Here is a 13,243-nt window from a genome sequence, read left to right as displayed (position 1 = left end):
TATGTGATTTTATTAAACCTTGGAGTCACAGAAAAGAAACAGAATTCTGTTTCATATCTCTGTGCTCTCATTTATTTTCAAGAGAAAATCAAATATCTTCATGCAAATTCTGCTGTTTATTCAACTAGTACCTCGTGACATTAGAACATCCAGAGTTTCCACATCCTTTAAAAATCTGTTATCATTAGAAATAATAGAGGACCATTGAGACCATCTATTCCTAATACATTCTAAAACTTAGTTGGGAAGAATATCAGTCATTTGTTCATTTTCGTGGAATGGGGACAGATCTTTGAGAAAATATAGACTTTTAGACTAGTCTGAAAAATGGAGAATCGATCATCATATTAAGATATATAATAAACAGAGTAGCATATAATCAAGGAAACCTGACACTTCAGCAACTAAAACCATATATTATACAGTGATCTGGAGAAGGATTCTTCAGAAGAGGATAATAAGAATTCTGTTGACAAAATTGTAATAGTGAAAATAGTTCCAAAAAGCCCAAAGAAATACTCGTAGTGTTTGGTGTCACCAAAAGTAGCAAAAGCTCAGAACTGTGCTTGCTCATTACTTCGGCTGCTGATACCTGTACTGAGAACAGATCAGAATTTTTAGAGAAACTTTTGGTGACGGACTAAAAAATTTTTTGAAATTGTTTAGGCGAGAATTTTTCCACCAATAAACATGTCGCATGCTTCAACCTATACGAAAAACAACAGCATACCATTTGGTCCACCCACAGTTACAGCTTTGGTTAGAGCCTTACAATTCCAGTGGTGGATAGGGCCATGTGTGGCAAAAGCCTGGTGGTTTTCCTAGTAACATCTTTTCTGTTCCTTTCTGTCAAGTAAAACTGATAAATTTGGTCAAAGTCTTCTCTGTTAGCATCATTTCAGGGATCTCATCAACGTGAAATAGACTGTGCTGTAAGAGTATGGGAACAATGCCCCAGAGTTTGTTGATTCCCTTCCACATGGGAATGGGAAGGTTATACCAGCCTCACAAAACCTTATGTGTCCTTGGAAGTTCTTGAAGGAGCCAACCTCACAAGAGAAAAACTGAGTAATCACTAAGCATGTTTATCTGCTTTAGTGGCTTAGATACCAGCTCAACTCTCAGAATGTTAAAAATCAAGGGATTTTTTTTGTTTGTTCTGTTTGGTTTTCTGACATTTTATCAAAATGTCAGCAACTTCTTATCTGGCTTTTAATTCCAGTAGCCATCACATATATGTGATGGCTATGCAGTTTTACATCAGTAGCTTCTTTTAAAACATGAGAAATTTTACAAATTGTGAGAAAATTCGCTTGCCCAAATACCATAGAGTTTTAAAAGCAGAGTTTTGTTGGCCTATCATCTGGTTAAAAATTATATAGGAAACTTGAAATTACACTTTAGTTTTATGCTTGTTTTTGGAAGGGTTGTTGTTGTTGTTCTTTCTTTCTTTTACTTGTCTTGAAAAATTTACCTCATGAAACCCAAACATCCCTAGTACTAGACTGAAATACAAAGTGCAGCTGGAAAGCTCACACAGAGGTTCATGCCAGTACTGACTGGAATGTGACCTGCTGATGTTGACATAGATGAAAGCAAGGAAGCTCACAGTTATAAGCAACTTGTTGCAAATGAAATTCCCAAAAAGGACATCCCACTATACATGATCAACACTTCATTTTTTGTAATGGAAAAGAATGAGGCTCTTTAGAGGCTTGATGGCCAAGTAACAAGCTCCTGCACAACTGTCTGTTTAGGAAGGCTGCAGTCTGATTTTGGTTTTGGAGTTGGGCTCTGGGAATGAGCCACGGCAAAACTCGCAGGGATGCTTTTTTACTAAAAGAACTAAGAGCACTCTGCACCCAGTATATTTGCTGTACCATCCAAAAGCTTATTTAGGCTACGTCTATCCTAGTATATCAGTGGTACCGGGGAATTCCTCCAGGCACTGGAACTCTTGCCTAATCTGCTAAATTATTACAATGGTCCCTTGTGTATTTTTGGCCCATAATTACTCTCCAAAAAAATTTCTGGGACCAGTTGGACACTATCATGGGGCAAAGACTATAAGCAGCTTGAATGCAGACACCTTATTTTGGAGGTTAATGAATTTTCTTGGTGGAGATGCAGCCTGTCCCATGCCAGTTGGCCCTAGGGCCAGGAGCTCCCTCAGTCGTGTTTACCTCACTTTTACAGGTGTAGCTTTAAAGCAAATCATTCTTCAGGTTAACAAAGAAAAGTTTGTGACTTAAGGTTTCCACAGGGAAATCAAGAAGACCGTCCTCCCTGCAACTTTCTTGAGTCCTTGCCAGATGATTTACACAGCAGCAGGTCTCCTGGACTGTTACACTTAGAAAAAGCAGGAAAATCTGCCTGTCTTTCCTGCAAAGCTCTGCTGTAAGGGAATGTTCATCTTCTCTGTTAGATCCCCAAAGCATAATCACAAATAGTCTGAGTAGTTGGCTGTGCTTCAAGCAAGGCTTTTTATAAGCAGCCAGGATTGAGAGAATTTGCAACCAAATTAGCAAGGTATCGAGACAACCTGTTTGGGAAACATTTTACAGATACTAATTCCCAACCAAATTAAAGGATAAATAGACGGTTTCAGGCCAGCCAGTGAGAGCAGACTTTTCCTGTGCCACACAAGACACTCCGTTCCTCTCCTGCTCTTTCCACCATGCCACAATGCCTTGGTGCCACTAATGCCATGTAGCCCTACTTGTGTTACTGAGGGTGGACGCATGTGCCAATTTAATCCCATGTTACCTCGACACCCATATGCACATAAGGTAGTGGCAGGGATTATTTTATTTATTTATTACTATTTTTTTCCCAACGCTATATTAAAAGCTATCAGTAAATCTTGTTCATTTGTCCCTGATGTATCTGAATGCCGTCCATAGTCCCTCGTGGGACTATGTAGCCCTTGATAACTAGCTTACTCAGAAAGAAATGCTGGCTGGGGTTGAAATGCCATTAACCATGTGTAACAGGTGTTTCCAAATGCACTAACAGTCAGCCCCAATTAAATATTCATTCTCCTGACACAAAATGCTACTCTTTCACTGCTTAACACAAAAGGTCAGAATTCAGTTCTGTTTAAAATCTGAGAAGCTACGTGCTTTTGAAGTTGAAATTACTTGCTGCTTTTCTCAGACAGCTTTGCTACCTTCATACAGCTTGCACCAAGCAGATTTTATTCACAAGGTTGCAGTAATGTGTTCTGGAAAAATGAAAATCTCTACCATCAAACTTAATCTAGTCCCATTGTATAGAATCGAAAGGGTGCAGAATCCATCTGTACTTGTAGTGGTGTAGCCTTGATTGAAATGCTATTACAGATGCAGTTGTTTCAAGTGTGAAGTATCATTAGTCTTTGTCAAAACAAATTTCACTGGGAACCAAATCATGAATAGTTTGCTCAACTATTATATTGTTAATCATTTAAATTTGTAATTATATGTTGTACATTAACTGGGCAAAGCAGAAACACTGATATTTGTAATGCACGGCTATCGTCACTATTTAGCTTTCAACAAGGAGTTTACGCAAACCTTAACATGTTGCACAGTAGTCCTACAAAAATAGTAAATAGTATGATCAGATTGAGTAGGCTGCATTTTTTCCAAGTATTAGGCATCTAATTGTGATCTATCTGCGTACTGTCCCCTTACATTCATTGACATGAAAAAGATTTATCTACATTATGACAATCTGACATTTCTACTGTAGTGAAATGGAATAAGTTCCTATTTCTTCTCTTTAACTCCTTAGGGTTGCATAGATGGCTTGTTCCGATGTAGTTCTAGTTCTGCATGTGCTCTGCAGGCATTTTAATTTGGTAAGATGCAGCTCGTCCAATGTTTCGCATACAGCATGCAGAGTGCTAATTAGGTCTTTAAATTAATCTCCACAGCTACCACCAAAATGGTGCCATCACTTTTCCACCTTACATCGTAAAAACTAATGACCTTCAGGGATCCCTGTTTTAAGGCCAGTCACAATCTGCAGACATACACACACGTACACAAAATCAAGTCTTAGCCAACACTTTTGAAGCCCAGTAACCAAGATGAACATTTACACCAAGCATTAATAAAGATACCACTATGTGACAAATACAGCAAAGATTAGCAGTTGTAGATCCCAGTTTCCCTGAGCCATTTCATTTCAAGGACTCCACATTAGGCATTCACAACGACTAAAATTTAGGGATATAAAATAACTGACTCTTAAGGACAGAAACCATCATTCTAGAAAAAGGAAGTGATGAGTGAGATGAAATACAAAAATATGCTGCAGTGCCAGTAAACGAAACCATCATACAGTCCTTAGACTACAGGCACCGTAATCTACTTACAACTGTCAGAACATTTTAAAATATATTTTAGATGTTATTTCTTTTTCATAGTTTTTACTGATAACATATAATCTATTTCAGTCAGACTCATGAAATTATAAGACATCAAGAAGTAAAATTTTTTTAAATGCCCTATATTACAAAATTTACATTAAAATTCAGAGAATTAATGATATTATTATAATGTTTACCCAAGCTATTAGCATCAGAAATGTCTGATATGCTTGCAAAATTATGATTTTAATTGTATTGTTTAAATTGTGATATGTTTACATAATATTATGGTAAGTGTTTGCATCACAACTATTTCAGAATGAGAGATATGACCTGATGATTAATATATAATAATTTAAATATAAATTTGCATTTGGGGGCTATTGCATTGGAATGAGTCACTTCTTTTGAATTATTCAAAATTATACAGCTACCAATACAGATTTTTAAAAACTACATTACATTAGTTTTAAATTAAATTCCATAAAATATATATACCTCTGTATAACTTAGTATAAAAAATAACTAAGAACGTATTACTTTAAGTGCATTTATCTGTTTTAAAGTTTTGAGATGAGAAAAATCCTATATTGCAGTTTCTCTTTTTCTTTATCACGCAAGCTATTTATGTAACACTTGCATTAGACAAACTATTTAAGCACATCCTTAATTTTCAGCATGTTTTAATCTTATTGAAATTGATGGGATTTAAATATATCCTTGTGTATTTTACTGAGTATGAATGTCCTTAAGAACTTACTAAAAGGCAAACATGCTTAAATGCTTTGATAAACTATGGAATATGTACTGTATCTGAAGATGCTGTTCAGTAAGATGAATTTGGGCCAACAGAGTATTTAGAAAAGAAAACGAAGATAGTTATATTATGAAGATTTATGAATAGCTCCCTTGTGCCTGTGAAGACAACTGGGCCTGGGATGGGGGGATATACAGGCAGATTATCTCATATATTAAGGCCTGAAGGCAGGTTTTGAGTCCACCTTATTTACAACAAAAACAAAGTATTTTAAAATATACTCAGTTACCCTCTTTAGCCCATCAGCTAAGATGTCCAGAGTAGCCAGAGAGACAGGGCTCTGCTTTGAGAGTCCGCCTGGGATAATGAACAGGAAAAAGGTTTCAGCAGCTTCTGCGTCTCTGCTCCCCTCCTACCAGTGCATATTCTGTCCCAGTTGCTCTTACAATTCCCAGCTTATGCACTGCTATAATGACAGCTTTAGCATGCAGGGCAAGGCAAGGCAAGGAGCAAACCTTGGTGTCATATGAAGTGCCTGAGCAAAAAATGACACATTAGCACAGCTGCAATACCTTTATAGTTAAAGTAGACATCATTGTTAGCAGCCCTAATCACCATCATCATCAGTAATGATCCATTCAAGACTGGCATTTCATTATAAACATGTTTAGAAACAATTTTTTTCTCTTTCTCTGATGGAAATGGATTCAGTACAATTTCCATCCTTTACCTGCATAATTTTGCACATCTATTTTCTGTATACTTGCCTTTTTGCACTGTTCAAAACGTGATTCATTCTTACAGAACTATCTTTCCCCCAAGATATTTTGTGTAGTTTTATGGCATTGTGGTATTAATTAATCACCTTTGCTGCTTCACGGAATTTCAAATTTACTTGAGACTACGAGCTGGTTTGCCCATAAAAAATGATTGTACCTTATGAAAATACAGTAATAAATAACTTTTTCTGGGATCTTATAAAATAATCTCTATACATTCATTGACAATACGGCCATTCTTATTTTGCATTCTTACCTTAATTCCTTTACATTAAATATAAATTAATACCTAAAATGATCTACCTACAGTACTGCTCTCCTAATCAAACTAAGTATTTCTGTAATTTTGTAAAATAGAACTCTGCAATGTGTATATGTCTTAACAAAAGCATATTGACTGTAATAGAAAGAAACAGAAACATGGTGTGAAGAACATAAGCCACAGTGTCCTGATGTTGATAACATACTTTTGGAATTAGCTGCTTAGCTGAGTATAAGTCAACTCCAATTAATATATACATCTATATTTCTTTTTTCTTTATAGAAAGCAGAGATTGCTGTTGCGCCTCTGACCATCACTTTGGTACGAGAAGAGGTCATTGATTTTTCTAAGCCTTTTATGAGTTTGGGGATATCCATTATGATCAAAAAGCCCCAGAAATCTAAACCAGGAGTGTTTTCCTTCTTGGACCCTTTGGCGTATGAGATCTGGATGTGCATAGTCTTTGCCTACATTGGTGTCAGTGTGGTCCTGTTCCTAGTTAGCAGGTTTAGCCCATACGAGTGGCACACAGAAGAACCAGAGGATGGGAAAGAAGGACCCAGTGACCAACCTCCCAATGAGTTTGGCATATTCAACAGCCTCTGGTTTTCCCTGGGTGCCTTTATGCAACAAGGATGTGATATTTCCCCAAGGTTTGTGTCAAATCTTTTTACATTTGCATTTTATCTTCAACACTGAAGCATAAAATCTTCCTTTTTATTTTCCTGGCAGTGTTTTGAGGTTCATTGTTTAGGAAGTCTTTTCATTTTTCTTTTTTTTTAATAGCTGTGATAAGGGCAACAGAGAATCTGTTTTGAATTTCAGACATTATTATTTTACATATGTCAACGTGCATAAATCACAAAGAGCTCTCAGAAACAGCAGGTACACACAGGGGCAATTCCACTGAGTTGACTTCAGAGGAATTATGTTGTTGCTAAATTAGTTCCATTGTATTGCAATTATGAAATGCACGCTATTATGCTGAGTATTTGCCTTGCATGAATGAATGTCCCATTTCTGTTCCCTATTAAGTTCTGCAGCACTGCTTCCAGGATATCACTGTCTACAAGAGAGACAATATTTGGTCGTCTGTTTCTGAGAAACCACGTTGTATTGCCAAGCTAGACCTTGCAGAGTGGGTTACCTCAGATGTAATATGTGACCCCAGTCCTGAATTTCTCAACCTTTTTAGATGTTCTGGAACTTTAGTGTGGAGTAACTACAACTTCTTATTTTGACATGATGACCCAATCTTTCAAACTTGTATTAACAGTGAGATTTTGACAGCATTCAGCATTGGCCTAACTCTGCTGTTATTGAAGTTAGCAATAAAATTGCTGATGATTAATACTAGGTTAATATGTTACCCTTCAACAGCCTTCTCATCAAATTACCAGTGTTAAAATGGAAAATATATTTTCTACTTAACATAAATATGTTTCCACTAAATACTTGCTTCTTAAATAACAAAAAAAGTGAAAAAGTCAATTTTTTATAGTAGCTTGTAGGATGTTTGATAAGTTTGTGATAACTGAACATATGCTGTATGGGTGACAGGAACATTTTAATCCTAGAGCCAATATAACCCATGTGCTAAGGCTTTTTTTTTTTTTTTTTTTTTTTTATAACGAAGAAACAGAAAGCTACTGATTTGCAACTACCATGCTTTACTTTTGTCTCCCAAAAGTGATTATCTACCCAGGATTTTTGACAAAATTTTTGCCATGTTAATAATTTCCTGAAATAATAAGAACATTGGGATTACTGTTCAACAGAATTCGTACTTCTGTATATGCGTGATGTGCTAGTACAGTGGACTCTGTACCATAGGCATTGAGATTCGAGAGAAAACGCATATATTAGAATTCAAAAAGCAAATAATCTCCCTCCCATTGACTGTTACGTAATGACATGTTCTGTAATAACATTGCCTTCTCTCTTTGTGGCTTAAGAGACAGGAAAATGTGCATTATCTTATTCATGTTTAGATCCCTCTCAGGTCGCATTGTTGGAGGTGTCTGGTGGTTCTTCACGCTCATCATTATTTCATCCTATACTGCTAACCTCGCTGCTTTCTTGACTGTTGAGCGAATGGTCTCGCCCATAGAAAGTGCAGAAGACCTTGCCAAACAAACTGAAATTGCTTACGGGACACTGGACTCAGGGTCAACCAAAGAGTTCTTCAGAGTAAGTTAACATGTCCATTAGAACAGCTCTCCCTACTGACCACTCTGATAAGATGCTTGGAAGGGTGAAATGTTATTTTGCAATTATATATAAAATGCTTTGTAACTCCTGCAATACTTTATCTACATTTTTACCCCCTGACACCATTTGTTGGAGTTTCCAGTTATTTTAATTTGTGGAAAGCTTATTGATCCTGTCACAAAGGGGAGAAGAGCTGCCCCAAGGGATACTGGAGCCAGTGATAATTAAAGCAGCATTGCACTATTGATTCATTTGAAGCTACAGCACTGAAATGATGTGCAGCATTGAAACTATGATGATAACATGCAGTCTTGCAGGTTTTGCTTCTACTTATGGATTTGGCTGTGTGCATTTTGCTTTAGGGTCTTGAGTGGTGGATAGGAAATGCATTTTTTAATTTGCTGACTTTCAAATGAATAATAAAGAGAAAATATATCTTGGGGGAATGTGGTTGTAACATTAGGAAATAGCCTAAATAACCATTTATATGTCTGTGCTGTCTCTATTGATTACTTCATTTTCATTTGCTTTCCTGTGCTTGTGTGGTTGTATGTAATCCTCTTCCTTTGCCAGCTGGAAAAAAAGGAGCCTGGTCATCACAAAGAGTACATCATAAACAACCGGTCCTGCTTTATTTCATGTCTCTAGCAGATGAAAGTTAAGATTAGGTGACTGAAGGTGTTGAGTTTAGTGTTTGAACATGGCTCTGAATAAATGTTGTAAGCCAGTAATTCTTCCTTGGAAATTAAATTGTTCGTTATTATTTATCTGAAAGCTACAGGTTAAGGCATTTTTAGAGGAAAGGAAGATGGAGTGATAATTTCTTCTTATTGTCTTATTGAAAGGGAACTGTTCTGTGTCCCACATAGCTTGAATGTTTTCAGCTTGGCCAAACTGAAGTCACTCAGTCATTAACCAAATTATGAATGGGATTTGTGAACTACAGATAGTACCAATTCCGGGGCAGCTGCTGAGTGTCCCCCAAAAGGTCTGTAGTGAAATAACTGTTTTATTGCAAGTGATAGCCCCAGAGGGAACTCGAAGATATTTTCTTGCATGCTTTTAGCTATAAAATGATGATGCTTTATAAGACACAAATGGCATTTAATGAACACACAATAGTTCAGCCTTCACATAATGAAGCTGTCCAGGGAGTTTAATCTAAGTTAGTTGTCTAGATTTCTTCTGTAGACATTGCAGAAAGAAAAGCACCCTAACACATTCTGTATGGGACAAGTGTATTGTGATGAAATAAGTCACCCTTTAAAGCATATTCCTCTTTACATCAATTCTAGAAGAATTCCACATAAATGTCTAGGATGCTTGGTACTTCATTTTTAAAGGATGTGTTTCAGCGACAGATGTCTACACCTGTCTTCTATAGCCAGCGTGTTGCTATACACCTAAATATGAAGTTATAGGTGTTTTCTCAGAGCATTGTTTTTTTCACTCAGGTAGTAGGAACTTAGCTTTTGGTCCCTCAAAGCCTTGATTTCACATCATATGCCTGCCAAAGTATTCTGTATTATTTTTCTACATCTATGCTTAGACAATAGAGTCTTCTTTAGCTCAATTTGTGCAAATACAGGCATATAATTCTGGGAATTTCAGTTTTAGTATATCACAAGTTGAGACAGTAACTGCAGCATATGCATTTGAATAGTTCTTTCCACCAGAATGAAGCTATGATGATAGCTAAAACCATGACACTGGGAACCAAGCAAGTTTATTTAATTTTTGATGTTTTAACCTCTTGCATTTTCAAGAGTATCCAGTACTTGCAGTTTTTAACGTAATGGTGCAAAAATGAATTCCCAAGGAAGTACAACAGAATAAAAAAATGGATTTGTTTTCTTAAGAATGTCAAAAAATTTTTACAAGCCATTGTTTTGAAGTAAAGAGGTCAGGTCTTTTGACATAAGAACTGTCTTGGTCAAAAAAAAAAAAAAAAAAAGATTCTTTTTAATCCTGTAAACACAGATACTTTTTTGTATGAATCAATATTTCATGTAAGTGGCAAGATCTCTCCTTAAAAAGAAAAATATTCTTTGTCCATCTATGACAGACATTATTTCACTCTAATCTTATAGTGTTAAGAGAAAGAAGTAAAATCGATGTTTATATTTTTGCCTTTTTTTCAAAATATAAAAGGAAACATTAAAAAAGTAACCCCAAACACTTCCAAGTTGCAGATGCAGAATTTGATGCTTAATCAAGATTTAGATTTATGATCTTTTTTTTTTTTAAATGGCATAACTGAAGCCCTGTCATCAATTGGTTTCTAATCTCTGCCGAAGTACTGTGATTGCTAATGCTATTGTATGCAGTATTTCTAAAAAATATTTTGTACAAAAAAGGGACAAAGATAAAATATCACTGATGGATGATACTGTTTGCATAATGTATACATTCAGACCTCGCCTCAAACAATAGTACAAGAAGGCTTGTTTCCCAATTCTAACAGGTTTCCCAATTCTAAGAATTTTTTTTTTGGTGTGTTTGGAAGCAAACATCATCAGTTTTAGAATTAGAGTCATGGGTAACTTTTCCATCAGTGATTACTCTCTGGATGAGTCTGATCCGTCAGGACATTTTCTTATCACTTGATCATTTCTGATCAAAATGTTAGAAAATCAGAACAGCTATTCATTCAGCTTTAAATCCAGACTGAAAACAGAAAAAGAAAAAGTCATTTTAAAGACATCATTAAGAAAAATAAGGCTTTGATTCTACTGGCTATTTACTCTATGTTTTGGAAACAGCAAGAGTTGAAAAAAGCAGCTTGAACAAGAGGAAAAAGCTTAGCTTTAGCAGTCTTACTCAGAAAAAGCCCTAAAAGAAAATCATTCTGGCCTGACTGACTGCAGGGGAAAGCTACAAAGCTTTCTTAGTATGATAATAAGGAATATCTGTTGGTTCGCTCTTCAGTTTTCACTCTGGGTTGACATGTGTACATTGAATGTTAACAAATGAAAGCTTGGGAGAAGAACATTCTCACAGAGCAGATGACTTGTCAGACTTTCCATATTTTTTGTCTCTTGATAAGCAAAGGAAAATAAATCCTGAAAAAATGAATTTAAATGCAACTTTTTAGTTGGTTTAGGGTGTAATTTCTTATTCCTAATAGTGCTATTTTTATGAGTTGCGTGGGTTTAGTTTTGAAGGATAGTGACCTATTATATGTTTATCTCATTATAAGAATTTTAAGATGTAAGTGATTGAAAGTGAAGGTAGACAAAAGCAAGTAGATACTCTGAAATTAAGCCTGATTCATTACTGTTCTCTTCCATTTTTTTCTTTCTGTAAGTTTAAATCCATGAAATTATATTAGTATAGAGCAAAAGGAACACATGGATGTCTTGGCTTAAGCTCTGCTCTTAGTCACTTTTATGTAAATGAAAAGTAGATGTGTCTGCAGTGGAAAGAGAGGGTGACAAGTCAGGATGTGATTATGGACATACACAACCGTTATTCATTTAAGTTTTATTGTGTTTGACAGATAAAATGATGCATACAGACAAGCTATAAAAAAGAAAGGATAATTTGTGTGGTATTTTTATTGAACAATTCTGTTTAAATGTCTCTTACTTTCAAGTTGGACGTACTTCACTAACAAACCAGTTTCTAAGTAATAATACAATCAGTCAGTAATTGCTAAAGGAAGTGCCTCAGGGAAATTACTCTTACCTATGCAAAGGTTTGGTTCCAGGCTTTTTTAAGCCACTCTAAATTTAAATAACACCTAGATGATAGGATTTTATATTTGTTTAAATATTCCAAGATCCTTTGTTTTGGGGCCTTATAATAAAAAATAATATTTTCCTGAAGTGCTCAGCATAGCATAGGAATGAGCTCACAGACCAGTTCTTACTTTGCTTAAAATTCGTGTTGACTCAGAGAAAAGCTGACTTGAGTCATGGGTAAAAACAGTCTTTTTTACACCATGCATAAGAGAAGATAAGTGCCATCTCTCATTAAATAAAAACACTGGATAACGTTCAGCTGACACACTGCTGCTTTGCATATCACTGTTGCTGGATGAAGCAAAGGAGTTGCTGAATGAACATAACTAGCATGGGAAGTTTCTCATCTTGACAGTAGTTTCACCACTGAGGTTTCCATTTTGAATTCTTCCCTTGCTGATGATTTTTTTATTTGTTTTTATTTTTGCTTAAGTTTTATTTTTGCTAAAGCCGTTATTTGTGATTCCACCACACATTCCAAGTCAGGAAAACCTCCAACTAAGCCATGAATTCTTGCACATTTCTTACCCAGTCTTGCATATTTCTTACTCAATTACTTTCAAGATCAGTCTTTGAAATAAACCCACTGATACTGCTGTTCTAAAAACATACCTAATATTTCTTTAAGATAAAATACTCCCAGCATTATGTTTCCTTTAATAGCATATTTCATCCAGTTTGATGTTTACATCTTTTATTGTAACCCATGTCTTGAAATGTTGTACAGACTTTCTGAATGTAAGTTGAATCAATTCTGGACTCTGAATTACTGAATAAGTAGAAATCTTATTTAAGCTATTGCAGTTTTAATGGTGTAAGAAGCAGGTGTTAGAGCTAAGAATTGTCTCAACATTTATCTCAGTGTTTATGGGGGATTATTTTATTTTTTCTCTTTCCCAAGTTTGTTATGGATTTCTATTTTGTGTATAATTCCCTAAAACACACTTTATAACACTGACTGTGTGAACTCTGTGTGAACTGCCTTAATCTGTAACTGATAGAGGTTAACTGGGCCTAAATGTGATATGTGATTTTATAGTATTTATATTTTTTCTTTTTTTTTTTTTAATAATCATGAAATTTAAAAAAAAAAATCCTTATCCAAGTCAGATTTTCCCAACCCCACTTGTTTGAAAA

At 35.5% G+C, this 13,243-nt stretch overlaps 1 protein-coding gene across 2 annotated transcripts in view; it reads left to right on the top strand.

The window, feature by feature from the left end:
- GRIA4 (glutamate ionotropic receptor AMPA type subunit 4) overlaps positions 1-13,243 on the top strand; it is a 224,112-nt gene that overhangs the window by 169,110 nt on the left and 41,759 nt on the right. For both annotated transcript variants that reach the window (XM_035542453.1, XM_035542454.1), the window contains exons 11-12: positions 6,435-6,805; positions 8,144-8,342. In XM_035542453.1, coding sequence (XP_035398346.1) covers positions 6,435-6,805; positions 8,144-8,342 — 570 coding nt within the window. The remainder of the gene's footprint in view (positions 1-6,434; positions 6,806-8,143; positions 8,343-13,243) is intronic.

The sequence above is a fragment of the Cygnus atratus genome, chromosome 1, assembly GCF_013377495.2.
Source record: "Cygnus atratus isolate AKBS03 ecotype Queensland, Australia chromosome 1, CAtr_DNAZoo_HiC_assembly, whole genome shotgun sequence".
Lineage (NCBI taxonomy): Eukaryota > Metazoa > Chordata > Aves > Anseriformes > Anatidae > Cygnus > Cygnus atratus.
This window is presented reverse-complemented; position numbering and strand designations above follow the sequence as displayed.